The 26,040-nt window shown below is 49.2% G+C and overlaps 2 protein-coding genes across 5 annotated transcripts in view; one reads left to right on the top strand and one right to left on the bottom strand.

Annotated features, from left to right (window-relative positions):
* The window catches only part of LOC140904228 (uncharacterized), a 34,854-nt gene extending 34,117 nt beyond the window's left edge, over window positions 1-737 (bottom strand). Inside the window, exon 1 of one of the 4 annotated variants that reach the window (XM_073326661.2) lies at window positions 539-737. In XM_073326661.2, coding sequence (XP_073182762.1) covers window positions 539-674 — 136 coding nt within the window. In that variant the 5' untranslated portion in view covers window positions 675-737. The remainder of the gene's footprint in view (window positions 1-538) is intronic. The other 3 variants (XM_073326660.2, XM_073326663.2, XM_073326662.2) reach the window with 3 other exon arrangements.
* Window positions 725-24,003, top strand: LOC140904222 (uncharacterized). The gene is made up of 6 exons (XM_073326651.2): window positions 725-1,074; window positions 2,563-2,734; window positions 3,378-3,504; window positions 16,398-16,511; window positions 16,883-22,506; window positions 23,427-24,003. The coding sequence occupies exons 2-5, from the start codon at window positions 2,654-2,656 to the stop codon at window positions 18,337-18,339; spliced, it is 1,779 nt and encodes a 592-aa protein (XP_073182752.1). The 5' UTR covers window positions 725-1,074; window positions 2,563-2,653; the 3' UTR covers window positions 18,340-22,506; window positions 23,427-24,003.
* Window positions 24,004-26,040: the final 2,037 nt, after the last annotated feature.

Genomic DNA, 26,040 nt, shown 5'->3' on the forward strand with positions numbered 1-26,040 from the left:
GGGGGCCCTTGCTCCTCCCTCCCCTTCCTGGGCCCCCCCAGCCCAGCCCCTGTCCCGGGGCTCTGCCCCCCTCTGCCCGTTTCAGAAATCACTCCGGGGAACGATTCCCCCCTAAACCGGGACAAGTCACTGCAGGTAAAGTGGGGGGGACACCCCCCCCCAGGCGGAGATTTGAACTGGCCACGGGCGAAGTGGGGAGGAAACGGGGTCCGGGGGGGGGGGCAGAGCCCGTCTCAGGGAGGTGGGGGAAGGGGGGGGTCACCCGGGCTGCTGCCGGGAGAGAAAGGGGGCAGGGCGGGAGCGGGGGGGGCGGTAAATCCGAGGGGATCTCAGCCCCCCCCTTTCCCTCCCCGCCCCTCGGGGGGCCCCGGCTCTTCCCCCCCCCCCGGCCATGTCCGGGCTGCGCCGACATTTTCCCCCCGCCCCTTTCCCCAGGTCTCCCCCCGCCCGGCCCCACGCAGGGACCCCGGGGGGGCTGGTCCCCCCCCCCGGACACTGGGGCAGCGTCACCGGCCGGCCCCGGGGCTCGCTCCGGTACCTGGAGGCTGCAGCTCCGCAGCGGGGCGGGCGGAGCCCGGGGCGGCTCCGGCGGGAGCGGGGCCCGGGGGGTGGATGAAGGTCTCCCCGGCACAGACCCTGCGGCGCAGCCGCGGGCGAGCGCTATCTCTGCGCATGCCCGACTCTTCCCCCCCCCCTCCCCGATCTGCGCATGCCCAGAGCCGGGAGACACAAAACGCTCCTGCGGGCCAGGGAGAGGCTCTAACGGCCAAGCACGAGCCGGCCGTGTTCTCAGCCCCGTTCGCACTCCCCGCCCCGCGCCCAACGTCACTTCCGGGAGCGGTGGGTGCCGGGAGGAAGGAGGCAGGAGTCGGGGAGAACAAAGAGCCGAGGGCGCCGGGGCCCGCGGGGGCAGCTCCTGGGAGCCCGGGCGCTGCTGCTCCCCTGGGAGCCGGGGGCCGAGCGGCCGCTGCCGCTTCCCCAGCGGGCTCGGGGCGGGGGGCCCGGCCGGGGGCGCCTCCTCCGGCGAGAGACCCCCGGGCGCTGCTGGCGGCGGCGGCTGAGCGGAGACTGCAGGTGAGAGAGACCCTGGGGCCGGGCGGGTCCCGGGCTCGGCGCAGCCCCCGCCCCGGGTGTCCGGGGGCCCGGAGCTGCTAAGGCCGGAAGGGAGCCTTCTCCCAGCCAGCCTGGCCGCTGCCCCGGCCCTCTGCTGTGCCCCTTCCCCGCCCGTGCAGAGCGGGGCCAGCCCCGGGAGAGAGAGCGAGAGCCCCCAAGAATGGGATGGTGGCCGCGGCTCCCCTCCAGGGCGGTAGGGCGCTAGGGAAGAGGGTGCCAGGACAGATTTTCAGATCTCGGACCCACTGTCAAGGTTCCTCCCCCACTCTGAACTCTAGGGTACAGATGTGGGGACCCGCATGAAAGACCCCGGAAGCTTATTCTTACCAGCTTAGGTTAAAAACTTCCCCAAGGGACAAATTTTGCCTTGTCCTTGGACATTATGCTGCCACCACCAAAGTTTTTAAACAAAGAGCGGGGAAAAAGACCACTTGGAGACGTCTTTCCCCAAAATATCCCCCCAAATATCTTTCCTGCAGAGGGCTTGATAATAATCATCACCAATTGGTACAGGTGAACGCAGACCCAAACCCTTGGATCTTAAGAACAATGAAAAATCAATCAGGTTCTTAAAAGAAGAATTTTACTTAAAGAAAAGGTAAAATAGTCACCTCTGTAAAATCAGGATGGAAAATACTTTACAGTGTATTCAGATTCAAAACACTAGAGGATCCCTCTGTGGGCAAAACTTTAAAATTACAGAAAACAGGAATAAACCTTCCTCTTAACACAGGGAAAATTCAAATAAAACAAAAGATAAACGAATCCTCCTTGCCTGGCTTACCTATACTGGTTGCAATATTGGAGACTTGGATTAGGATGGGTTGGAGGAGAAGGATTTCTGTCTGGCCTCTCTCAGTCCCAAGAGAGAACCAACACCTAAACAAAGAGCACAAACAAAAGCCTTCCCCCCAGCCAAGATTTGAAAGTACCTTGTCCCCTTATTGGTCCTTTGGGTCAGGTGCCAGCCAGGTTTGCTCAGCTTCTTAACCTTTACAGGTAACAGGATGTTGCCTCTGGCCAGGAGGGATTTTATAGCATTGTATACAGAAAGATGTTCACCCTTCTGTTCATATTTATGACACCCACCCGGGCACACTCACCGCAGCAACCCTGCACAGGGTCACCTTCCTGTGAACAAGGTGAGGAGCAGAGAGAGGAAAAACCAGCCCCTGACTCTCCCTGTTCCCCCTGCTGCAGGAGTGTCCTCCATGGGGACTCTGTCAGGGGGAATTCCCCCTGCCCCCCCCCCCCCAAAAGGGGCTCCTTTGGTTCTGGTCTTTTCCAGTGTTTAATTCATACTCTGTTGCTGGGAGGGTTTGAAAATGTCTTGGTGGGTTTAGTCCTGGTTGGGAGGAGGGAGGGTGGAGGACAGGGGCAAGGTCTGTTCTGCAATATGGGGACTGAGCATGTTCCTAGCATGGCAGAATCTACGATCTCTGTCTGCAGGGAAAGAGCCTGGAGGAATTCTGATGTGAAATGAAGTAAAGCCAGTTCTGAAATCTCCACAACTGCCCTTCTCGCCCTGCCAGACTGCAGAATGACGCCCACGTCTCGCTCCAGCTCATCCTGTCCTCCCATGGGACAGGAAAGAGAAATGGCTGCTGTAGAGCCAGCTCAGGTAGGGGTTATTGGGGGGGGGGGTGTCCTGGTGGGTTCCTGCTGGAGGGAGAGGGGCAGTAAATACTGAATGGGTGGCAACTTCTGGGGAATGAGGTCTGCAGGGGGCAGGGACTACCCTGGGTGAAGAAAGGGAGGGGGACAGAGTGTGACAAACCTTTTGGGATTTGTTTAACCTGGGCCTAGATTCTAGGAACAAACGCTTGGGTGTTGGAGGAGAAAATTCTCTAATTTGTGAAACAGGAAATAGAGAAACCAACCCCCTGGGAAGGGCTGGGAAAACTGACCAGACTTCCACTGCTGAACCCTCAACCTGCAAGCCAGAGGCTGGTGTGACATGGAAAGGGGGCACCCACCAGGGAGGTGTAGGGAAGATGCCCCAGCCACTCACATCCAGCTGCTGGCAGTGAGGAGGGTTTTAGGATTCCTACCATGGGGCTGTATCAGCCTCTGGCTCGTAGGTGTGTGGCTCTCTCTTTGTGCTCTCACCGTGATGCGTCATGGCTGTTCTCAGCAGTATGGTGATAGGACTCTGCTGACTGTCTCTCTCTCAGAGCTTCCATTTGATTGGCTCCCCTCCCCCATGAATCGTGGGGCTGTGACTGGGGCAGCAGGTCCTGAGTGTTGGACTCTTGCTCTTTCAGGGGCCGGTGACCTTCGAGGAGGTGGCTGTGTATTTCACCAGGGAAGAGTGGGCTCTGCTGGACCCCGCTCAGAGAGCCCTCTACAGTGACGTCATGCAGGAGAACTATGAGAATGTGACCTCGCTTGGTAAGAATTCCCATCTCCTCCATTCTTAGAAGGGGAAATGAAAAGTTAAGGTTCATGCCACCTCTGCCCTGTTTCAACATCATCCCAACATAGAATCATAGAACTGAAAGAGACTTCAACAGGCCATCTAGTCCAGTCCCCTGCACTCAAGGCAAGACTAAGTATTATCTAGACCATCCGTGAGAGGTGTTTGACCATCCTGCTCTTAAAAATCCCCGATGCCGGAGATTCCACAACCTCCCTAGGCAATTTATTCCAGTGCTTAACCACCCTGACAGGAAGTTTTTCCTAATGTCCAACCTAAACCACCCTTGCTGCAAATTGCTTCTTGTCCTATCCTCAGAGGTTAAGAAGAACAATTTTTTGCCTTCCTCCTTGTACCACCCTTTTATGTATTTGAAAACTGTGATCATGTCCCCTCTCAGTCTTCTCTTCTGCAGACTAAACAACCCCAATTTTTTCAATCTTCCCTCATAGGTCATGTTTTCTAGACCTTTCATCATTTTTGTTTTTCTTCTCTGGATTTTCTCCAAGTTGTCCACATCTTTCCTGAAAGGTGGTGCCCAGAAGTGGACACAGTACTCCAGCTGAGGCCTAATCCGTGCGGAGTAGAGTGGATGAATTACTTCTCGTGTCTTGCTTACAGTACTCCTGCTAATACATCCCAGAATGTTTCCTTTTTTTTTTTGCAACAGCGTTACACTGTTGACTCATATTTAGCTTGTGATCCACTATAACCCCCAGATCCCTTTCCGCAGTACTCCTTCCTAGGCAGTCATTTCCCATTTTGTATGTGTGCAACTGATTGTTCCTTCCTAAGTGGAGTACTTTGCATTTGTCCTTATTGAATTTCATCCTATTTACTTCAGATCATTTCTCCAGTTTGTCCAGATCATTTTAATTCTATCCTCCAAAGCACTTGGAACCCCTCCCCGTTTGGTATCGTCCGCAAACTTTATAAGTGTACTCTCTATGCCATTATCTAAATCGTTGATGAAGATATTGAACAGAACTGGACCCAGAACTGATCCTTGCGGAACCCCATTCGTTATGCCGTTCCAGCAGGACACTGAACCACTGATAACTACTCTCTGGGAATGATTTTCCAACCAGTTATGCACCCACCTTATAGTAGCTCCATGCCAGTGACACACACACCAGTGCTCTGCCCTCCCCTGTTACAGAACGCTCTGGGAACAGAGCAGTACAGCAGAAAGTCTAACAGCTTCTCTTAGCTAAGATAATAGTCGGGTTCATCTCTATCCTAGCAAACAGACGCTTCCTACCCCTGGCCTGCACTCCCGCACTGAACTTCCTGCACGCAAGCCATCTGAGACTTGCACAGTGTTACCACCCCTTTGCCCTCAACCTGACTTTTCCTTTTGAGTCACTGCCTTCACTTACCCCTCACTAAGCCTCACAGATGACTAGACCATATGCTATCACAGTGCTGACAATCCCTATGACACAAGCACACCCTTGGGCACCTTTACTGACAAAGCCTACAACACTCAGCACGGAAATGAGGCAGAATTGGTCCCCCAAGTTTCACACGCACCTCTCTTCAGAGCACAGCCACAGCTCTGCCCAGCTGTTCCAACCAATCCCTCCTTCATCCAATGACAGCTACAGCTGACCCCGTGCACACAGCTGGAGGGCATGCAGAGAAATGTTGGGATTCCCATCTGTGAACACAACACAAACACTGACAGGTTCTCTTAGTCTTTCCTCATATCGATTATAGGTTCATAGATTTTAAGGCTGATGTGATATTAGGTCATTTACTCTGATGTCCTTTATAACACATACCATAGAATTTCCTCCCGTGACTGCCGCATTGAGCTGAATACCTGAATTCCTGTGGCCATTTGTTAAGCTTTGCTCCGCCCACACAGAACCATTCTCAGCTGCAGGGCTAAGGGTTGGGGGCAAAGTTAAGGTTGCATTGGAGGGGTGGCGTTTACATTAACTTTTCTTTTCCTGGTTTGCAGAGATTTAAGTTTAGTAACCGTCCATACGGTGCAAGGCAGGAGGCAGCACTGGGCAACCTTAACTCTGCAGTAATGTAGCTTATGAGCATTTAGTTTCCTTTTTTTTTAAAATGGACACTTTTGCCACTATAGCTGTGTCTATAATTGAGCTTTTGCCAGCAGAGCTATGTTGGATGGTGTACAAGTGTGCGTGCACTTTTTCACAGCCTTAAGCAACAGAGCTGGACTGGCAAAGCTTTTAAGAGCAAACCAGGTCAGAGTCGGCACATGGATTTTAGAGCCCTGGAAAATATGCCTCTCAACCCAGAAATGTTCGTATCAGAGGGCAAAACTTTCAAGAGGAACTCCTACAGGATGCAAGAAAAATGCACAGCACACATTGTCTGAAAGGTATCAGTGGTGGGGTCTCACTCAAACTCATGGGTGGAGCTCAGGTTCTCTTGAGCCAATGAATTAGACAAATTAGAGGATTGGGCCAAAAGAAATCTGATGAGGTTCAATAAGGATAAGTGCAGGGTCCTGCACTTAGGATGGAAGAATCCAATGCACCGCTACAGACTAGGGACCGAATGGCTAGGCAGCAGTTCTGCGGAAAAGGACCTAGGGGTGACAGTGGACAAGAAGCTGGATATGAGTCAGCAGTGTGCCCTTGTTGCCAAGAAGGCCAATGGCATTTTGGACTGTATATGTAGGGGCATAGCGAGCAGATCGAGGGACGTGATCGTTCCCCTCTATTCGACATTGGTGAGGCCTCATCTGGAGTAGTGTGTCCAGTTTTGGGCCCCAGACTACAAGAAGGATGTGGATAAATTGGAGAGAGTCCAGCAGAGGGCAACAAAAATGATTAGGGGTCTAGAACACATGACTTATGAGGAGAGGCTGAGGGAGCTGGGATTGTTTAGTCTGCAGAAGAGAAGAACGAGGGGGGATTTGATAGCTGCTTTCAACTACCTGAAAGGGGGTTCCAAAGAGGATGGCTCTAGACTGTTCTCCATGGTAGCAGATGACAGAACGAGGAGGAATGGTCTCAAGTTGCAGTGGGGGAGGTTTAGATTGGATATTAGGAAAAACTTTTTCACTAAGAGGGTGGTGAAACACTGGAATGCGTTACCTAGGGAGGTGGTAGAATCTCCTTCCTTAGAGGTTTTTAAGGTCAGGCTTGACAAAGCCCTGGCTGGAATGATTTAACTGGGAATTGGTCCTGCTTCAAGCACGGGGTTGGACTAGATGACCTTTTGGGGTCCCTTCCAACCCTGATATTCTATGATTCTATGAATTACAGTGAGGGTAGATTGCTGGAAACCCTCTGACTGTTAACAAGAGCCTTAGGCCTGGTCTACACTGCAGAGTTAAGTCAACATAACGCAGCTTACGTTGACCTAACTCTGTAAGCATCTACACTGAAAGGTAGTTGCCACCAGTGTTACTTGCCCATTACGCTGAGTTAATAACTCCACCTCCACGAGAGGCGTAGCGCTTATGTCTATGTAGTTCGGTGGACGCAGTGTCCGTGTAGACGCCGCGTTGCTTACGTCGGCGGCTGCTGCTGCTTTTAGAAACTCCCACAATGCCCCACATTGGCAGTTAAATTGGTGCAAATGCTCCTGGTGAGAATACACACCACTGACACAAGGAGTGTAGTGTGCACATGTAAAACCGATTCAGTTACTGTGGTGGCTGTATGTTGACTTAGTTCTGTAGGGTAGACTTGCCCTTAGTCTTGCTGCATTTCATGGGCCTTTCAGGCTCTCTGAGTCTACCCTTTTCCTCGTGCCAATCTGAAATTCTAACCTCTACAGTTATTAGCTTTTTCTATACCTCTTCCCCAAGGAGGCACTGGGTGCCATGTTCCAGAAAAGATAAATGCAAAGGGACTGAGATCACGTGGTGGATAATTACAACCATAGTTTCAGCCCCAGGTTTGTCCATTAGCCCTGCTCGGCACCCCTATAATAAGCAGCAAATTTCAAAAGATTCTTAGTAAGCAAGGGGAAGTTAGACCTATTCAGATAGCTGATCTTTATACAGAATGTAATGTTGAACTTTAGCTATGGTAGAACTGGTGGTCTGCTATAACAACTTCCCAAATGCATGAAGTGTGTGACAGTTGGGGGGGGCTCATTGGATAGGAGACAGTGGGAGGTTCCTTCCTTGGGAGAAGGTGATGTGGGCTAGTACATGAAAATTACTGGGACAGGAATATGGGTCTGTAGAGGCCCGGAGGGGTGGTGGTTCTGTGCCACCACCGGGCAGCCTTGACAGAGCTGCTGGCAATGCACAGCCTGGAGACCAGTCACTGCAGGAAGTGCCGCCCACACGAGAGATGACTGGCAGCTCTTCCCGTGACCTCTGATCCAGGTGTCCTGTTTAAACCTGGAAATACTGGGAAGCCCTCTGTGCAGCAAGGCAGATCCCTGACCTATTACTGAGAGAGACCACACCTTGTTTCTGGTCCCTGCCTTGTCACATTCCTCTGTGGTTCCTGGTGTTTTGAGCCAGATCCTGGCATCTAATTTTGGCTTGACCATGTAGGCCTGACCACTTACGGTTCTCACACTGGACCTCACTTTTCATGCCCCGGGTCCTGTTAGCAGTAGACACGCTCCAACCTCTGAGCTTTCCAAATGTCTCCCTGGACTTTCCAGCCCCTTGGACACTCCTCATGTTGACAGATTCGTTGCTCCCGAAGAAGCACTGCATCGCAGCTTACCAGTTACCCCTCAGATCACGACGCCATTTAACTCATGGCACTCAGACGTATTTCTAATGAAAATAAGTGAACATTTATTTAACCAAGGATAGAGATTCAAGTGGTAGCAAGTAGAAGTCTTGGGAACAAATGGTTTCACATGAAGTAAAATCATAACATGCTTTCTAGAACCTAGACTTACCTACCTAACTAGATCCTTTCATGTTATAGAGCAAAACCCATGAAAGTTCCTCCAGCATTTTACAGCCAGGTTTGGCTGTGATCTTTCTTTCATGAGACAAGTCATGCTGTCAGTTTGTTTCCATGGCAGAAGATGCAAGTTGTATCTCTGCACCCACAAATGTCCCCCCACATACCATTGTCTTCACTCGAAACAGGATCCTGCTCTTTATTTTTTCCCTGTAAATTTTCTTCACTGAAGATTTCACAATCTATTCAATTAGCATTTCGCTGAGTGTACAAACAGGCCCCCATTGTGAGACGTACAATGCCCAGTATGCACATCACCAGACAGAGAGAGAAAGGTCTGTTACCTCCTGGTTGAAAGGAACCTGTTTCAGTCTTTGTGAACATAATTTCCAGTATATATTCATAACTTCCTAAATGTTCTCCTTACACAGAAAGGGGGAAGGACTAGAGATCACCACAGGAGACGGCAGCAGTAAATCTAAGGTGATCTCAGCCCCTCCTTCCCTTTCTCTCCCCACTCCTCAGGGGTCACCTGCTCGTCTCCTCTCCCTGTAATTTCCTGGCTGCGCAGACATTTTTCCATCTGCCCCTTTTCCCAGGTCTTCCTCCTCTCTTCCCAGCCCGGTCTCATTTCTCACCCTGCCTGACAGCCTCCCGCCCAGCCACATGCAGGGCTGGTCCCCTCCCGCCCCGGATCCCCCAGTGGTGCCCCAGGGCAGAGCCTGCCCGGGCTGGGGGGTGTTGGGCTCCTGCTGGGACAGCAGCTCCGAGCCTCCCCGGGCACGGACCCCCAGGGAACAGATCCCGGCGCTGCGAGATGCCGGGTTCTCTCCCCCCCCCGCCCCGACACTGGCGTAGAGTCACTGCCCAGCCCCGCGCCCGGGGCTCGCTCCGGTATCTGGAGGCTGCAGCTCCGCAGCGGGGCGGGCGGAGCCTGGGGCGGCCCCAGGGTGGTTCTGGCAGGAGCAGGGCCCAGGGGTTAATGAAGGTCTCCCTGGCACAGACCCTTCTGTTCAGGCCGGCCCCACAGCACCAGGGAGCAGCAGCAGTGTGGCACTTGCCCAGCACCTGATCACACTCTGCCCCGCCCTTTCTCCAGGTCTCCTTCCTCCCCTCCCTCCTTTTCCTCGCAGCCCTGTGTCACTTTTCCCCTCTGCCTGGCAGCCTCCCGCCCAGCCACACGCAGGGACCCCATGGGAAACAGCAAAAGAGCTGACTGTCGGCAAACAAGGGTAAATAAAGGAATGAAATAAAAGAAATGGGTGGGGGGGAAACTGTGGACAGATCCCATCAGGTTATGGGCCCCTCTTATGCTGGGGGCTGTGGGAGAGTCTCAGTCGCCTTCAGAGTTGACTGGGTCTCCAGCGCAAGTTTCAGCCTGCTCCCCCTTTGAGCTCTAGGGATCCCACCCTCCCTCAGTGAAGGCCAGAGCCCCGAATGCTGCCAGCCCTCTCTTTGGGGCTGGAGATGCTCCATAGACTGTTCCCTTCCCAGGGTGGCCCCCCTCTGACTAGAGTAGGTCTCTCCTGTTAACTCCTGCTCCAGTCCTGGCCTGGTTTGCACATGTGGAGGGGCTGGGCCAGTCCAGACTAAAGCGGCAGTTTAACCCCTTCTGTGCCAGTGTGTGGTTTATATAGCCCTTCACAGGCAGCTAGGCCCTAGGAGCCCCATGCCTGATGTGGTGGGGTGACCCACCAGCATCATTGCCTTTCAGGGTGCTGCTCCCTCCTGCTCCCACTCCCTCCTCTCCCTGTTTACTGCCACCACAATGCCTGTCACCTTCATTTCCTGAGGGGTGACCCCAGAGGGTATGTTTTGTTATCCCCCACCGCAGGATCCATTGTGCACCCTCTGTCACTCACCTGTGTCTCAGGAGATAAGGCGGGTCATGAGGTGTGGGTGATGCTATGATGGAGATCCATCATCACTGAAGGAGTGGCAGCCTTGACCCTCCTTGAAGGTTGCCGGGATGCTGATGTACACTGGAGGAGAATGAGGGCTTGACTGAGTCCATGGACCATATGGCCCACACGGTGCCACCGTAAAACCTGCTCTGCATTCCTGCAAATTGCTGCTGGTGGCTTTGCACCCATAAGTCTCTGTAACGCTGTCTTCAGTAACCCGAGAGCAGGAGCACCAGCCTCAGGCAGACTGGTAAGAAGGACGACACAAACCCCAAATTGGTTGTGAGGTCGATATGTAGATTTCACCAACCAAGTATCAAGTGTAAACGCTTCATGCACTGTAGCAGCATGTAACATGGAATCACGGACAGTCCCCTTGGATCATCCCATAGATCTCACCACGCAGGTGAGCTCACCTTTGTGACAGATGGTCCCTTCCACCAGGGGTTCTCACCCTTTTTCTGAGGATCCCCCAACATACTATAAAAACTCCACGGCCCACATGGGCCACAATAACTAGTTTTCTGCATATAAAAGCCAGGGCTGGCATTTGGGGGTAGCAAGCAGGGCAACTGCCTGGGGTCCCATACCACTGGGGTCCCATACCACTGGGGCCTCCACAAAGCTAAATGGCTTAGGCTTTGGCTTTCGCCCCATGCGCTGGAACTTCAGCTTTCTGCCCTGGCCTCGGCAAGTCTAATGCTGGCTTTGCTTGGCAGCCCCCCCGAAACCTGCTTGCGGGCCCCCAGGGGGCTCCGGGCCCCGGTTGAGAACCACTGCCTTACACCACGAATCACAGCAATGTTCAGGTTACTGCCTGTCCCAAAGGACCAATCACTTAGGTCAATTCAATCTTAGATCTCCCAACAAAGACAAAACTTGTAGCCAGTCCTGTAATAGCCTATATTAAGATTAATTTAAAAGGAAATGAGAGTTGTTCACAAAGTTAAAGCCTTAATCATATCGATGCAGACAAGTTACAGTCTTAAATTTCAAAAGGTAATAGAAGCTTCTATAATAAGTAAGCTCTACATATTCTTTAGGACTAACCCTGGCTAAGCGGCTGGGGATCTCTAGCTTGTGCCTAGAAACTTTGCCCCCCAGAGTCCAAGCAGCATTCAGATAATCTGTTCCTTCCGTATGGGGTTTTTTAGTCCCCTTCCTGCCATGTGCTCTGAGCTGCAAACTCAGCTAATAGGAAGTCAAGAGCACAACAACAGTCTTTTGCCTTCTTTAACATCCCATAATAGTCTATCTGGTGTTGATGGACCTTTCCTGCCTGGCAGGGTGTCATGCATTCCATTGACAATCAGCACTTCACACAGGTAAAGTCTCTCTCCTGTCTGGTGATTTACAGAGCCACAGAGGCTCACGATGCAACTAGTCAGATATTAACCCAGGCAGCAACTCACAAGCATTCAATAACGTCTAAACACATTCTTACCATTCTAATACCTGTTTTAACAATACTAACACAGGTGAGCCAGACTGATTCCAGCTCTGCATTTGTCCATGTTCAATTAAGACATGGGGGCTTTTGCAAGAGCTAACATCCCATCTGCCAGTGTCACAGGCAGGATGAGCAGGGATGGTGTCTCTAGCCTCTGTTTGCCAGAAGCTGGGAATGGGTGACAGGGAATGGATCACTTGATGATGACCTGTTCTGTTCATTCCCTCTGAAGCACCTGGCATTGGCCACTGAGCTAGGTGGACCTTTGGTCTGACGCAGTGGGCCGTTCTTATGTTCACAGTATCTATCAGAAGTATCTACTCATTTGGACTCACTGGGGAGCCACAGAAAGAAACAAGGTGTGTTGAGGCAAGAAGGCCCAGTCTCAGAGCCCCCAGGGTCATGCTTGCCAAAAGCTAAAACTAGGCCCAGCCCATGAAAGGGGGCACTCCCAGGAGAGACTCTATAAAGGCTGGAGCATTAAACAACTTTATAAACCTGAGACAGCTGTCTTGGGCACGACAGGGAGAATCGCCCCAAAGTGACTTCTTTGATTCTGCTCTTCTCTGGCCTTTGGTTCATAGAATCACAGAACTGGAAGGGACCTTGAGAGGTCATCTAGTCCAGTCCCCTGAACTCAAGGCAGGACTAAGTATTATCTAGACCAGTGGTTCCCAAACTTTAACAGCCTGTGAACCCCTTTCACTAAATTGTGAAATCTTGTGAACCCCCTCCTAAAAATGAATATTTCCAGGGATTTAAGTTTAAATTTCCTCAGTATGATGGATGCGCTTGCTTTGCTCTGCATAGCTCCTGGAAGTCCAGAACCACTGGAGAAAGATAAAGTCTCAGGTCTGGTTCGGCATCAAGTCTGTTTCTGTATTTGGTTTTCAGATGTGCGTACGAGGAAAACGCTTTCTCATAAAAGTATGTTGTTGAAAATGGTAACAAAAGTGCAGCAAGTTTTTCTGCCAGAAGGGGGTACTCTTTTCTTAAACTCAGCCAAAGGTTGATCAATGATAGATTTCTGAAACTCCTTTTCCAGTTCGTAATCACAGGAGATCATTTGCGGATGATACTAAACTGGGAGGAGTGGTAGATACGCTGGAGGGCAGGGATAGGATACAGAGGGACCTAGACCAATTGGAGGATTGGGCCAAAAGAAATCTGATGAGGTTCAATAAGGATAAGTGCAGGGTCCTGCACTTAGGACGGAAGAACACAATGCACAGCTACAGACTAGGGACCGAATGGCTAGGCAGCAGTTCTGCAGAAAAGGACCTAGGGGTGACAGTGGATGAGAAGCTGGATATGAGTCAGCAGTGTGCCCTTGTTGCCAAGAAGGCCAATGGCATTTTGGGATGTATAAGTAGGGGCATAGCGAGCAGATTGAGGGACGTGATCGTCCCCCTCTACTCGACATTGGTGAGGCCTCATCTGGAGTACTGTGTCCAGTTTTGGGCCCCACACTACAAGAAGGATGTGGATAAATTGGAGAGAGTCCAGCGAAGGGCAACAAAAATGATTAGCAAAAAGAAAAGGAGTACTTGTGGCACCTTAGAGACTCACCAATTTATTTGAGCATGAGCTTTCGTGAGCTACAGCTCACTTCACAAAAGCTCATGCTCAAATAAATTGGTGAGTCTCTAAGGTGCCACAAGTACTCCTTTTCTTTTTGCGAATACAGACTAACATGGCTGTTACTCTGAAAAATGTTTAGAGGTCTGGAACACATGACTTATGAGGAGAGGCTGAGGGAACTGGGATTGTTTAGTCTGCAGAAGAGAAGAATGAGGGGGGATTTAATAGCTGCTTTCAACTACCTGAGAGGTGGTTCCAGAGAGGATGGTTCTAGACTATTCTCAGTGGTAGAAGAGGACAGGACAAGGAGTAATGGTCTCAATTTGCAGTGGAGGAGGTTTAGGTTGGATATTAGGAAAAACTTTTGCACTAGGAGGGTGGGGAAACACTGGAATGCGTTACCTAGGGAGATGGTAGAATCTCCTTCCTTAGAAGTTTTTAAGGTCAGGCTTGACAAAGCCCTGGCTGGGATGATTTAGTTGGGGTTTGGTCCTGCTTTGAGCAGGGGGTTGGACTAGATGACCTCCTGAGGTCCCTTCCAACCCTGATATTCTATGATTCTATGAGATTGTTAGGGGTCTTATTCCTTCACTCACTTCCTTCCCTGGTCCTTCTCGCATGAACAGAGAGCAAGAATACCCAAAGTCCAAAGGTGCAGACAATTAGATATTTATTGGGGAGAACTTCCAGCGAGCATGATTCCAGTTTCCTTCCTTAGTGTCCCCCTTCCCAGCTCTGACACCACAGAGCCTTATTTGTGTCCCTGTTCCCATTCCTGCCCTTAGCCAAACATGATTCCAGTTTCCCCACCCCCATTCCCTGCTCCCATTCCCCCCCTTACTTCCTGATTGACTACAGACTATATAGTAAAATCTGAATTTTACAAAAGTTTTACAAAAGACCCCCCCTCAGTCAGCTCAAACTCAGCTGTTTCTCCTCAAAAAGTCTGTCTTCAGTCTCGTGAAAGAGGTTAAATCACTACCTGCCCCTTTCAGCATAGGGCAAAGCTTCAAAAGCTGGAGAACTGCATAACTAACCTTGAGATTTCATCACCCCATAGTGACACCATCTTGCACAGGGAACCCATCCCTCAGCCCTCCCCAGTATCATTTGGCCCATCTCAGCATCATAGTCTGTGAAGTATTCATGCTTTCAAGGGCTGTCTCAAATATAGAGATAACAGTCATAACTAGGGCTACTGTTTGCTGGCAATGAAAACATAGTAATTGACAAACATGAGCAATATATAATCCTTTACAGCATGAAAATTCATTGGGGGGAGACGGCAGGAGCCAGCTGTGTGTGGGAGGTGGGGCCCAGACACTGGGCATAGAGAGCCTAGAGCCAGCTGTGTGCTGGGGAGACAGGGCACGAACCACCTGTGTGCAGGGAGATGAGCAGGGGAGAGGTGCTGTGGACACAACTGAGAGGAGGTGCGAGTGCCATCTGCTCCGCAGTATGATGAGGGAGCCCGGCATCCCACTGCCAAGTGCCCTCCTTGCTCAGAGGAAGCTCCAGTGGTTTAGCTGAGCCCAGATTTGTATGAGGAGGGAAGAAATTGGCAGCAAGTCTCAATAGCAGCCAGCCCCCAGCCTCTGCCCTCTGCCCCGGGGGGGAGTCAGGTGTCTCCAGCCAGAAATCGGGAGGGGGGCAGCACACGGTGTCCCTTGCCCACACATCACCTCTGCCCTGCACTGTGGGGATGAGTCAGGTGTCTCTGGGCAGAAATCTGGGGGGTTGTGATCTTGCATGCCACACCTACCCTCTGTTCAGCAATTCCGGATATGAACGGTGATTCCAGAAATGAAGAGTGTCAAGGTTCCTTCCCCACTCTGAACTCTAGGGTACAGATGTGGGGACCTGCATGAAAACCTCCTAAGGTTACTTTTACCAGCTTAGGTTAAAACTTTCCCAAGGTACAAACTATTTTACCCTTTGCCCTTGGACTTTCGCTGCCACCACCAAATGTCTAACCGGGTTTATTATTGGGAAAGAGCCGTTTGGAAACGTCTTTCCCCCCAAAATCCTCACCAAAACCTTGCACCCCCCTTCCTGGGGAAGGTATGATAAAAATCATCACCAATTTGCATAGGTGGCCACAGACCCAAACCCTTGGATCTTAAGGACAATGAAAAAGCATTCAGTTTCTGAAAAGAAGAATTTTAATAGGAGTAAAAAGAATCACCTCTGTAAAATCAGGATGGTAAATACCTTACAGGGTAATCAGATTCAAAACATAGAGAATCCCTCTAGGCAAAACCTTAGTTACAAAAAGACACAAAGACCAGAATATCCATTCCTTTCAGCACAGCTTATTTCCTCAGCCATTTAAAGAAATCATAATCTAAAGCATATCTAGCTAGATTACTTGCTAAATTCTAAGACTCCATTCCTGTTCTGTCCCTGGCAAAAAGCATCACGCAGACAGACAGAGAGGCTTTGTGTCTCCCTCCCCCCAGCTTTTGAAAGTATCTTGTCTCCTCATTGGTCATTTTGGTCAGGTGCCAGCGAGGTTATCCTAGCTTCTTAACCCTTTACAGGTGAAAGGATTTTTTCCTCTGGCCAGGAGGGATTTTAAAGGTGTTTACCCTTCCATTTATATTTATGACAATGAGTAATGTCAGGAAAAAAAGTGCAGTAATAGCGGTAATTTCTAGAAAACACTGGCCCTAGTCATAACATTAAATACGATAGTCTCAAGATATAAGCTGTGTTCATCAGATCTGGCACTCTGCCTTCACATAGTTCACTCGGCTGGTGGGTTCTACCCCTTCCCCCATTCTGTGTCTGCCTTGTCTATTGAGACTGTAAATTCTTCAGGGCATGGGCCATCTAATATTCTGGGTTTGTATGGTGCCTTCCACAACGGGCTGTTAGTTGGTCTTTAGGCACTAAGGTAATGAATATGATTTATAATAATAATAACTCTCCTGACACTTTGAGCCAAGGAAGCTGGCCTTGGGATGTTACTAATTAAAAATGAGCTGGGCTTAAAGTCATGGAATATTCCGTGTGACAAGTATCCCACAAATTCCACTGACCTCCCTTGTTTTCTTTGCCTTGAGCAGGGTTTCCAGTTTCCAAACCTGATGTGATCTTGCAGCTGGAACGAGGGGAAGACCCGTGGTTCCCAGACCCCCATGGCTCTGAGAAAGAAGTGCTCCCAAGAGTTGCCTGCACAAGTAAGAAATTGGTTAAACAAACTCAAAAACTGTCCATGAATACAGGAAACATTTGGGATATCCTACAAAAACCTTGTGAGCTCTCCAAGTTGAGGATTGTTCCCTGCAGATGTAGGATCATTAGGCGGATGTCACTCATGGCTTCCCAGCTACCCTGACTGACAACTGGCAGCAGGTGCCTCCCCAATCTCGCTTTCCCATGAGAGTTCTGGTGAGATGTGGACCCAGAACTGATCCCTTACTCTCTCTCCTCTGGGGAAGGGTTTGGGGAAAATCAGCTCCTGATAGGTTTGATCTCTCCCACACATATTTTGGTTTGTTCATCCCTTTTTCCATTCTTCTCTCTGAGATTTCCTTTCTCTCTGGCGCAGGAAGTGATCTATTTGTGGATTCTCTCTGTCTCCCATCAGGAGTTGGGCTGGCGAGTGAGAACGAGGAGAAACCCCAGCAGGAAGATTCTGAGGAAGTAGAATCCCATGGGACGTTATCAGGAAGATCCAAAGGGAATGATTCCGGGAGTTGTGCACTCCCAGAAGAAGAAAAAGCCTGTGAGAGTCAGCAAAGGCCAGAGGAAAACTTCAGTAGCCACTCAGATCTTGTTACATGTGAGAGAATCAACTTGGAAGAGACATGCTACATATGCCATGAGTGCGGGAAAATCTTCAATCAGAGCTTTGCCCTTACCTCACATCAGAGAATCCACACTGGACAGACGTCCTACACATGCTCTGAGTGCGGGAAAAGCTTTAGTTGGCACTCACACCTTAGCATACATTGTAGAATCCACACACGAGAGAAACCCTACACGTGCGCTGAGTGCGGGAAAAGCTTCAATCAGAGCTCAAACCTTATCACACATCAGAGAATCCACACTGGAGAGATGCCCTACACGTGCTCTGAGTGCGGGAAATGCTTCAGTCGGAGGTCTGCCCTTATCACACATCGGAGAATCCACACAGGAGAGACGCCATACACATGCTCTGAGTGTGGGAAAAGCTTCAGTTATAGCTCAAGGCTTATCATACATCAGCGAATCCACAGCGGAGAGACGCCCTACACATGCTCTGAGTGTGGGAAAAGCTTCAGTCAGAGCTCAAGACTTCTCACGCATCAGAGAATCCACACTAGAGAGATGCCCTACACATGCTCTGAGTGCGGGAAAAGCTTCAGTTATAGCTCAAGGCTTATCATACATCAGAGAATCCACAGCGGAGAGACGCCCTACACATGCTCTGAGTGTGGGAAAAGCTTCAGTCAGAGCTCTCGGCTTATCACGCATCAGAGAATCCACAGTGGAGAGAGGCCCTACACATGCTCTGAGTGCGGGAAAAGCTTCAATCAGAGATCACACCTTATCACACATCAGAGAATCCACACAGGAGAGACACCCTACATGTGCTCTGAGTGCGGGAAAACCTTTAGTTGGCACTCGCACCTTAGCGTGCATCGTAGAATCCACACCGGAGAGAAACCCTACACGTGCTCTGAGTGTGGGAAACACTTCAGTTATAGCTCAGCTCTTACCACCCATCAGAGAATCCACAGTGGAGAGACGCCCTACACATGCTCTGAGTGTGGGAAAAGCTTCAGTTATAGCTCAGCCCTTACCACACATCAGCGAATCCACAGTGGAGAGAGGCCCTACACATGCTCTGACTGTGGGAAATGCTTTAATCGGAGCTCAAACCTTATCAGACATAGGACGATCCACACAGACGAGAAACCTTATGGATGCTCTGAGTGTGGGAAACGTTTCAGTTGGAGCTCCAGCCTTATTAAACATCAGAAAATCCACATGGGAGAGAACTGTAATAAATGCCTTGATTAGGGCTGGCTAAATATATATATATATATATTTAAATGACATTTGCTAATTCCCACATAGTGATCTTTGCACCATCTTCACTGTGGTCTCTCAGCTCCCCAAGATGAGTTGCCTGCTTCTGCCTTTTGCAGCCAACCCTTCGTTGGGGTCAGTCCTGTGATCTTTTCTATCAAATTCTTACCTTTTGAGTCGCAGGAGTGTGTGTCCCTCCTGCCAGGAATGTTCTTGAGCACCAGGTGGGAGAGAGAGGTTTGATCCCAACAAGCTACACTGAGGCAAAAACTACCTGTGCCTTACATCCACTAGGACTGTACATGGCATTGGCTGCTCAAGTTAGTGATCTTGGTGTAAAAAGACAATTACAGTTGTAGAGCCAATGCAGCCCATGTGCAGTGGTTGCATTAGCTTTCCCCTTGACCTGACCTAAACGCCATCACTTTTCCTAGTCTAAACAAACCCTGAATATCATGGTTATACTGTTCCCCCATTTCAAAGCAATTGTTAGTCATCAAGTTTCCCCTTCAGAAACAAATTGTTTCATTTGCAGTTGCTCGGATGTTGCTTCAGGTTGTGCTGGAGAGCAGATTTTTTTACTACCATTTTCCTCACTTAAAATATATTGAACTATAACAAAGATCAGGAACAGGGCAGGGATAGGGGAAAATGTCATTTCACCCTCTGTAACAACAGAAGAACATAAGACCAGTCATACTGGGTGAGACCAAAGATCCATCCAGCCCAGTATCCTGTGTGCCAACAGTGACCCATGCCAGGTGCCCCAGAGGGAGTGAACCGAACAGGTAATGATCAAGTGATCTCTCTCCTGCCATCTATTTCCACCCTTTGACAAACAGAGGCTAGGGACACCATTCCTTACCCATCCTGGCTAATAGCCATTAATGGACTTAACCTCCATGAATTTATCCAGTTCTCTTTTCAACCCTGTTATCATCCTAGACTTCACAACCTCCTCAGGCAAGGAGTTCCACAGGTTGACTGTGCGCTGTGTGAAGAACTTCCTTTTGTTTGTTTTAAACCTGCTGCCCATTAATTTCATTCGGTGGCTCCTCGTTGTTTTATTATGGGAAAAAGTAAATAACTTTTCCTTATTCACTTTCTCCACACCACTCATGATTTTATAGACCTCTATCATATCCCCCCTTCGTCTCCTCTTTTCCAAGCTGAAAAGTCCTAGTCTCTTTAATCTCTCCTCATATGAGACCTGTTCCAACCCCCTAATCATTTTATTTGCCCTTCTCTGAACCTTTTCTAATGCCAGTATATCTTTTTTGAGATGAGGAGACCACATCTGTACACAGTATTCAAGATGTGGGCCTACCATGGATTTGTGTAAGGGCAATAAGATATTCTCCATCTTATTCTCTATCCCTTTTAAAATGATTCCTAAGATTCTGTTCACTTTTTTGATAGGGTAAATCAAAGGGATTCCCTTATTCCACGTCACCATCCCAATCCCCTTGTTGTTCAGTTAGTTAAGTCAATATTTTTTTCTAAAGGTCTGGGAATAGGATTCACTAGTAAATGACTTGTAAATAAGCAAAGTACACATACATTCGCTCCCAAAGCAGTTGTGGCCCAGGCCCTGCAGCAGGTTGCTCCTGAAGATATCTCTTTCCTAATCAGGTGCATGTTGCCTATTATTTGTGAAATGCAGTCCCTAGCTAGGTAGAGATGGGGAAAATGGAAGTGACATTGCTGTTCAGCTCACCCCTGGGAGATGCTGCAAATGTGTAGAAAATGAAATCCGTGTTGAATGTGATAGAGCTGCAGAAAGATACCTATTTCTAATAGATTCCTGACTTTTGGTGTCTTACAGGGATTTTAAGACACACCTGAATTTAGTCCCTAATTTAAATCTGCACCACCAGATTAAAGAAATAAAAGTGCATATTTGGGGGAGTTATACCTCACTATCGCTACTGATATGTTGTGTGGTTGGTGAAGAATTCTATGCCAGAGAAGTGTAAAATTGCTTGAAGGAAGGTCAACGATTTGACAAGAACTCAGGTAGAAATGGCAGGTATGAGTGGTTGATTTTCACCACAGAGATGGATGCTCTAGTGACCTGTGGCCTAGGTAAACTATTTTTAGAACGCTGCTCCCTAGTTAAGTGGCATTGATCACACTCCTAAAGGATGCCATCATTAAATTGTGAACAACTATCTTTTACCATTTGGCTCCAAAGTTTCATGAAGCACAGAGAGAAATGATGATACTAAACTGGGAGGAGTGGTAGATACGCTGGAGGGGAGGGATAGGATACAGAAAGACCTAGACAAATTGGAGGATTGGGCCAAAAGAAGTCTGATGAGGTTCAATAAGGATAAGTGCAGGGTCCTGCACTTAGGACGGAAGAACCCAATGCACAGCTACAGACTAGGGACCGAATGGCTAGGCAGCAGTTCTGCGGAAAAGGACCTAGGGGTGACAGTGGACGAGAAGCTGGATATGAGTCAGCAGTGTGCCCTTGTTGCCAAGAAGGCCAATGGCATTTTGGGATGTATAAGTAGGGGCATAGCGAGCAGATCGAGGGACGTGATCGTTCCCCTCTATTCGACATTGGTGAGGCCTCATCTGGAGTACTGTGTCCAGTTTTGGGCCCCACACTTCAAGAAGGATGTGGATAAATTGGAGAGAGTCCAGCGAAGGGCAACAAAAATGATTAGGGGACTGGAACACATGAGTTATGAGGAGAGGCTGAGGGAGCTGGGATTGTTTAGCCTGCAGAAGAGAAGAATGAGGGGGGATTTGATAGCTGCTTTCAACTACCTGAAAGGGGGTTCCAAAGAGGATGGTTCTAGACTGTTCTCAATGGTAGCAGATGACAGAACGAGGAGTAATGGTCTCAAGTTGCAGTGGGGGAGGTTTAGATTGGATATTAGGAAAAACTTTTTCACTAAGAGGGTGGTGAAACACTGGAATGTGTTACCTAGGGAGGTGGTTGAATCTCCTTCCTTAGAGGTTTTTAAGGTCAGGCTTGACAAAGCCCAGGCTGGGATGATTTAACTGGGAATTGGTCCTGCTTTGAGCAGGGGGTTGGACTAGATGACCTTCTGGGATCCCTTCCAACCCTGATATTCTATGAAATAGCTGATTCCTTCAGAGCCATTCCATGCCTATGAGTCCCAATCTGGCTGCCTTGTTGGACAAGAAGCACTTCCATGCTGGGCAAATGATGGTAGCCAATGAGGGAATGTATCAGATTCCAAGTTCAGACTGTAGGATACATGAATGCTGAGTCCAGAGTCTGTGTTTTGGTCTCTTAGCCCTGGTCTACGCTACAGGGTTAGGTCAAATTTAGCCGGTTTAGATCGATTTTATAATGAATGCGTGTACATAAGCAAACCCGTTCCATCGACCTAAAGGGCTCTTAAAATCGACTTCTGTACTCCTCCCCGGTGAGGGGAGTAGCACTAAAATCAACCTTCCTGGGTTGAATTTGGAGTAGTTCAGAAACAAATTGATGTTATTGGCCTCCGGGAGCTATCCCAGAATGCTCCAATATGACCACTCTGGACAGCACTTTCAACTCCGATGCACTAGCCAGGTACACAGGAAAAGCCCCAGAAACTTTTGAATTTCATTTCCTGTTTGTTCAGAGTCGCAAGCTCAGCAGCACAGGTGACCATGCAGTCCCCCCAGAATCATAAATGAGCGCCAGCATGGAGTGAACGGGAGACACTGGATCGATTGCTGTATGGGAAGAAGAATCTGTGGAGGCAGAACTCCGATCAAAAAGAAGAAATGCAGATATACATGCCAAAATCGCACAGGGCATGATGGACAGAGGCTAAAACGGACACACAGCAGTGCCCCGTGAAAGTCAAGGAGCTCAGGCAAGCCTACCAAAAAACAAAGGAGGCAAACAGTCACTCTGGGTCAGAGCCCCAGACATGCTGCTTCTGTGATCAGCTGCATGGCATTCTAGGGGGGACCCTACCACTACCCCACCACTGTCCATGGACAGCTGCAAGCGGGGAGTCTCACACAACAGGGAGGAGGATTTTGTGGATGAGGGGGAGGAAGAGAATGAGCAGCAGGCACGTGGTGAATCCGTTCTTCCCAGCAGCCAGGACCTTTTCATCACCCTGGAGCCAATACCCTCCCAAGGTGGGATCCCCGACCCTGAAGCTGGAAAAGGCAGCTCTGGTGAGTGCACATTTGTAACTACAGTACAGGGTTTAAAAGCAATAGTGTTTAATGTCTGATTTGCCCTGAAGACTTGGGATGCATTCGTGGCCAGTACAACTACTGGAAAAGTCTGTTAACATGTCTGGGGATGGAGCAGGAATGCTCCAGGGACGTCTCCATGAAGCTCTCCTGGAGGTACTCTGAAAGCCTTTGCAGAAGGTTTCTGCCTTATTTCGTCCTCCATGGTAGGACACTTTAACACACAAAGACAGTAGCAAGTAGTCTGGAATCATTGCAGCACAAAGCATGGCAGCGAATGGTCCTGGGTTTTGGTCACATTCAAGCAACATTTGGTCTTTATCTTTCTGTGTTAGCCTCAGGAGAGTGATATCATTCATGGTCACCTGGTTGAAATAGGGGAATTTTTGTAAGGGAACAATAAAAGGACCCCATTCATGCTGGGCTGTTTGCACTTGGCTAAAAGGGATCATCCCAGAGAATAGCCACGCGGTGGGGGGAAGGGTGAAGGGATCATCTCAAATAGCCATGTGGAGGGGTGGGGGGAGGTCTGTGCTGCACATCTACCTGAAAACCGCAGCCCCACCTTTTAAATGGCAAACCAAACCGGCATTGCATGCTATGGGAAAGGAGGACGCTGCAGTTTGAAAATATTCCCACACATTATGAAAGTGTTAGAAGCCAAACCCGCGTACCCTTTGGCTTACCATGACTGCCTGGAAACCGAATTCTGTTGCCCAGCCATGTGTGATGTGTCACCATACCGGCAGGCATTCAATATAAAAGGCAAAAAGCGACCTTGTACCTAAAGCACATGTGCTGTCTGCTGTGAATTGCTTGATTCACTGTGAAAGAGTCTCTCTTTTGTTCTCAGAAATGTATCTTCTTAAATTTTACTCTCCCTTTTTATCCCCCTGCAGGTGCAAATGTTTCTATGCTCCCCCAACATATCCGTCCCTGAGGTTATCGCAGATTAGAAGGCAAAAATAAAACCACATTCATGTTGACATGTTTTCCAAGCTCATGCAGTCCTCCCGCACTGATAGGGCACAGCTGAATACATGGAGGCATTCAGTGGCAGAGTCAAGGAAAGTATTATGTGAGCGCAATGAGAAGAGGCAGGATGCAATGCTGAGGCTAATGGGGGAGCAAACAGAGATGCTCAGGTGTCTGGTGGAGCTTCAGGAACGCCAAAAGAGCACAGACTGCCGCTGCATACACTGTACAACCGCCTGCCCTCCTCCCCAAGTTCCATATCCTCCTCACCCAGACACCCAAGAATGTGGGTGGGGGGAGGCTCCAGGCACTCAGCCACTCCACTCCACAGGATTGCCCAAGCAACAGAAGGCTGTCATTCAAACAGTTTTGATTTGTAGTGTGGCTACAATAAGCAATGTGCCCTTGTCCTTCCCTCCTCCCCTACCCCACCCGGGCTACCTTATCAGTTATCTCCCTTTTTTTTAATTAATAAAGGAAGAGTGCATGGTTTCAAAACAAGAGTGACTATTTCCGTTGCCAGCTGTGATTGAAATGGGGAGGGTGGTTGGCTTACAGGGGATTAAAATCAACAAAGAGGGCGGGTTTGCATCAAGGAGAAACACACACAACTGTCACACAGTAGCCTGGCCAGTCATGAAACTGGTTTTCAAATCCTCTCTGATGCGCAGCGTGCCTACCTGTGCTCTTCTAATTGCCCTAGTGTGGCTGTTCAAAATTGGCAGCCAGAAGATTTGCCTCAACCTCCCATCCCGCCATAAACATCTCCCCCTTATTCTCAGAGATATTATGAGGCACACAGCAAGCAGTAATAACAATGGGAATATTGGTAGCGCTGAGGTCTAACCTAGTCAGCAAACAGCGCCAGTGAGCTTTTAAATGTCCAAAGGCACATTCTACCATCATTCTGCACATGCTCAGCCTATAGTTGAACTGCTCCTTACTACTGTCCAGGCTGCCTGTGTATGGCTTCATGAGCCATGGGAGCAAGGGGTAGGCTGGGTCTCCAAGGATAACTTAGCATTTCAACATCCCTAACAGTAATTTTCTGGTCTGGGAACTAAGTCCCTTCTTGCAGCTGCTCAAACAGCCCAGAGTTCCTAAAGATGCGAGCGTCATGCACCTTTCCCGGCCATCCCATGTTGATCTTGGTGAAATGTCCCTTGTGATCCACCAGTGCTTGCATCACCATTGAGAAGTACCCCTTGCGGTTTATGTAGTGGTTGGCAAGGTGGTCTGGTGCCAAGATAGGAATATGCGTTCCGTCTGTCGCCCCACCACAGTTAGGGAAACCCATTGCAGCAAAGTTATCCATTATGACCTGCACAGATTGCATTGGCTACTTGAATCACAGAAGTCCCCACAGTAGATTTGCCCACTCCAAATTGATTCCTGACTGTCAGGCGTTGCAACCTTCTACAGGGCTATAGCCACTCTCTTCTCAACTGCCAGGACAGCTCTCATCTTGATATTCCTGCACTTCAGGGTGGGGGGAAGCAACTCACAGAGTTCCAGGGAAGTGGCCTTACACATGCAAAAATTTTGCAGCCACTGGGGATCATCCCATACCTGCAAGACTATGAGGTCCCACCAGTCTGTGCTTGTTTGCTGGGCCCAGAATCAGCGTTCCACTGTATCAACCAGCCCCACTGCTGCCATGATGTCCCAATTGCACACCCCATGCTTTCAGGAATGTCTGTGTCCATGTCCTCCTCACAATCATCCTCATGCTTCTGTCTCAGCCAGGTTCTGCACATACTGCAGAATAATGCACGAGGTATTTACAATGCTCGCAACAGCAGTGGTGAGCTTAGCAGGCTCCATGCTTGCCGTGCTATGAAGTCTGCATGGGCAACCCGGGAAAAAAGGCACAATGTGATTGTCTGCAGTTGCTTTCACAGAGAGAAGGAAGACTGGCGACATGTACCCAAAACCACCCGCGACAATATTTTTGCCCCATCAGGCATTGGGAGCTTAACCTAGAATTGCAATGGGCAGCGGAGACTGAGGGAACTGTGGGATAGTTTCCCACAGTGCACCGCTCCGTGCATCGATGCTAGCCATGATAGTGAGGATGCACTCCTCCAACTTAATGCGCTTAGTGGGGACATACACAATTCACTGTATAAAATCGGTTTCTAAAAATCAACTTCTATAAAATCAACCTAATTTCATAGTGTAGACATACCCTTAGTTTTGCTCTTGAGTTTCATGCATGAGTATCACTTCTCTGCCTCCTGCTTCTTTGAAAGATTAGAAAGTGTGAAAATAGAGCACAGGTGATATTTCTCATCATGCAATCTGCCCACGTAGTGTGATGACCCAGAGAGAAATGAACTCACAGAAATGGAAGGCTCCTAGGTTATTGTAGAATGTGACTTCACACAAAGCTCAGTGGGTGGAAATGGGAATTAAGAGAAAACTGCCTATAGGTTTATATTTTGTAATCTTTGAATAAGTTGTGTGACAGGGTCAGGCCAGATGGCTATAGGAGAGGAATTTTTTTTTTGAAGCAAAAAGGATGTTTTTATTTGCATA

This window comes from Lepidochelys kempii, chromosome 28 (assembly GCF_965140285.1).
Source record: "Lepidochelys kempii isolate rLepKem1 chromosome 28, rLepKem1.hap1, whole genome shotgun sequence".
In the NCBI taxonomy this organism is placed as follows: Eukaryota; Metazoa; Chordata; order Testudines; family Cheloniidae; genus Lepidochelys; species Lepidochelys kempii.

Bases quoted from the DNA above. Each gene is read 5' to 3' on its own strand.
- LOC140904222 (XM_073326651.2), top strand. From the start codon at position 2,654: ATGACGCCCACGTCTCGCTCCAGCTCATCCTGTCCTCCCATGGGACAG. The intron at 2,735-3,377 runs GTAGGGGTTATT...TTGCTCTTTCAG, and splicing joins CTGCTGTAGAGCCAGCTCAG to GGGCCGGTGACCTTCGAGGA. The intron at 16,512-16,882 runs GTAAGAAATTGG...TCTCTGGCGCAG, and splicing joins CCCAAGAGTTGCCTGCACAA to GAAGTGATCTATTTGTGGAT.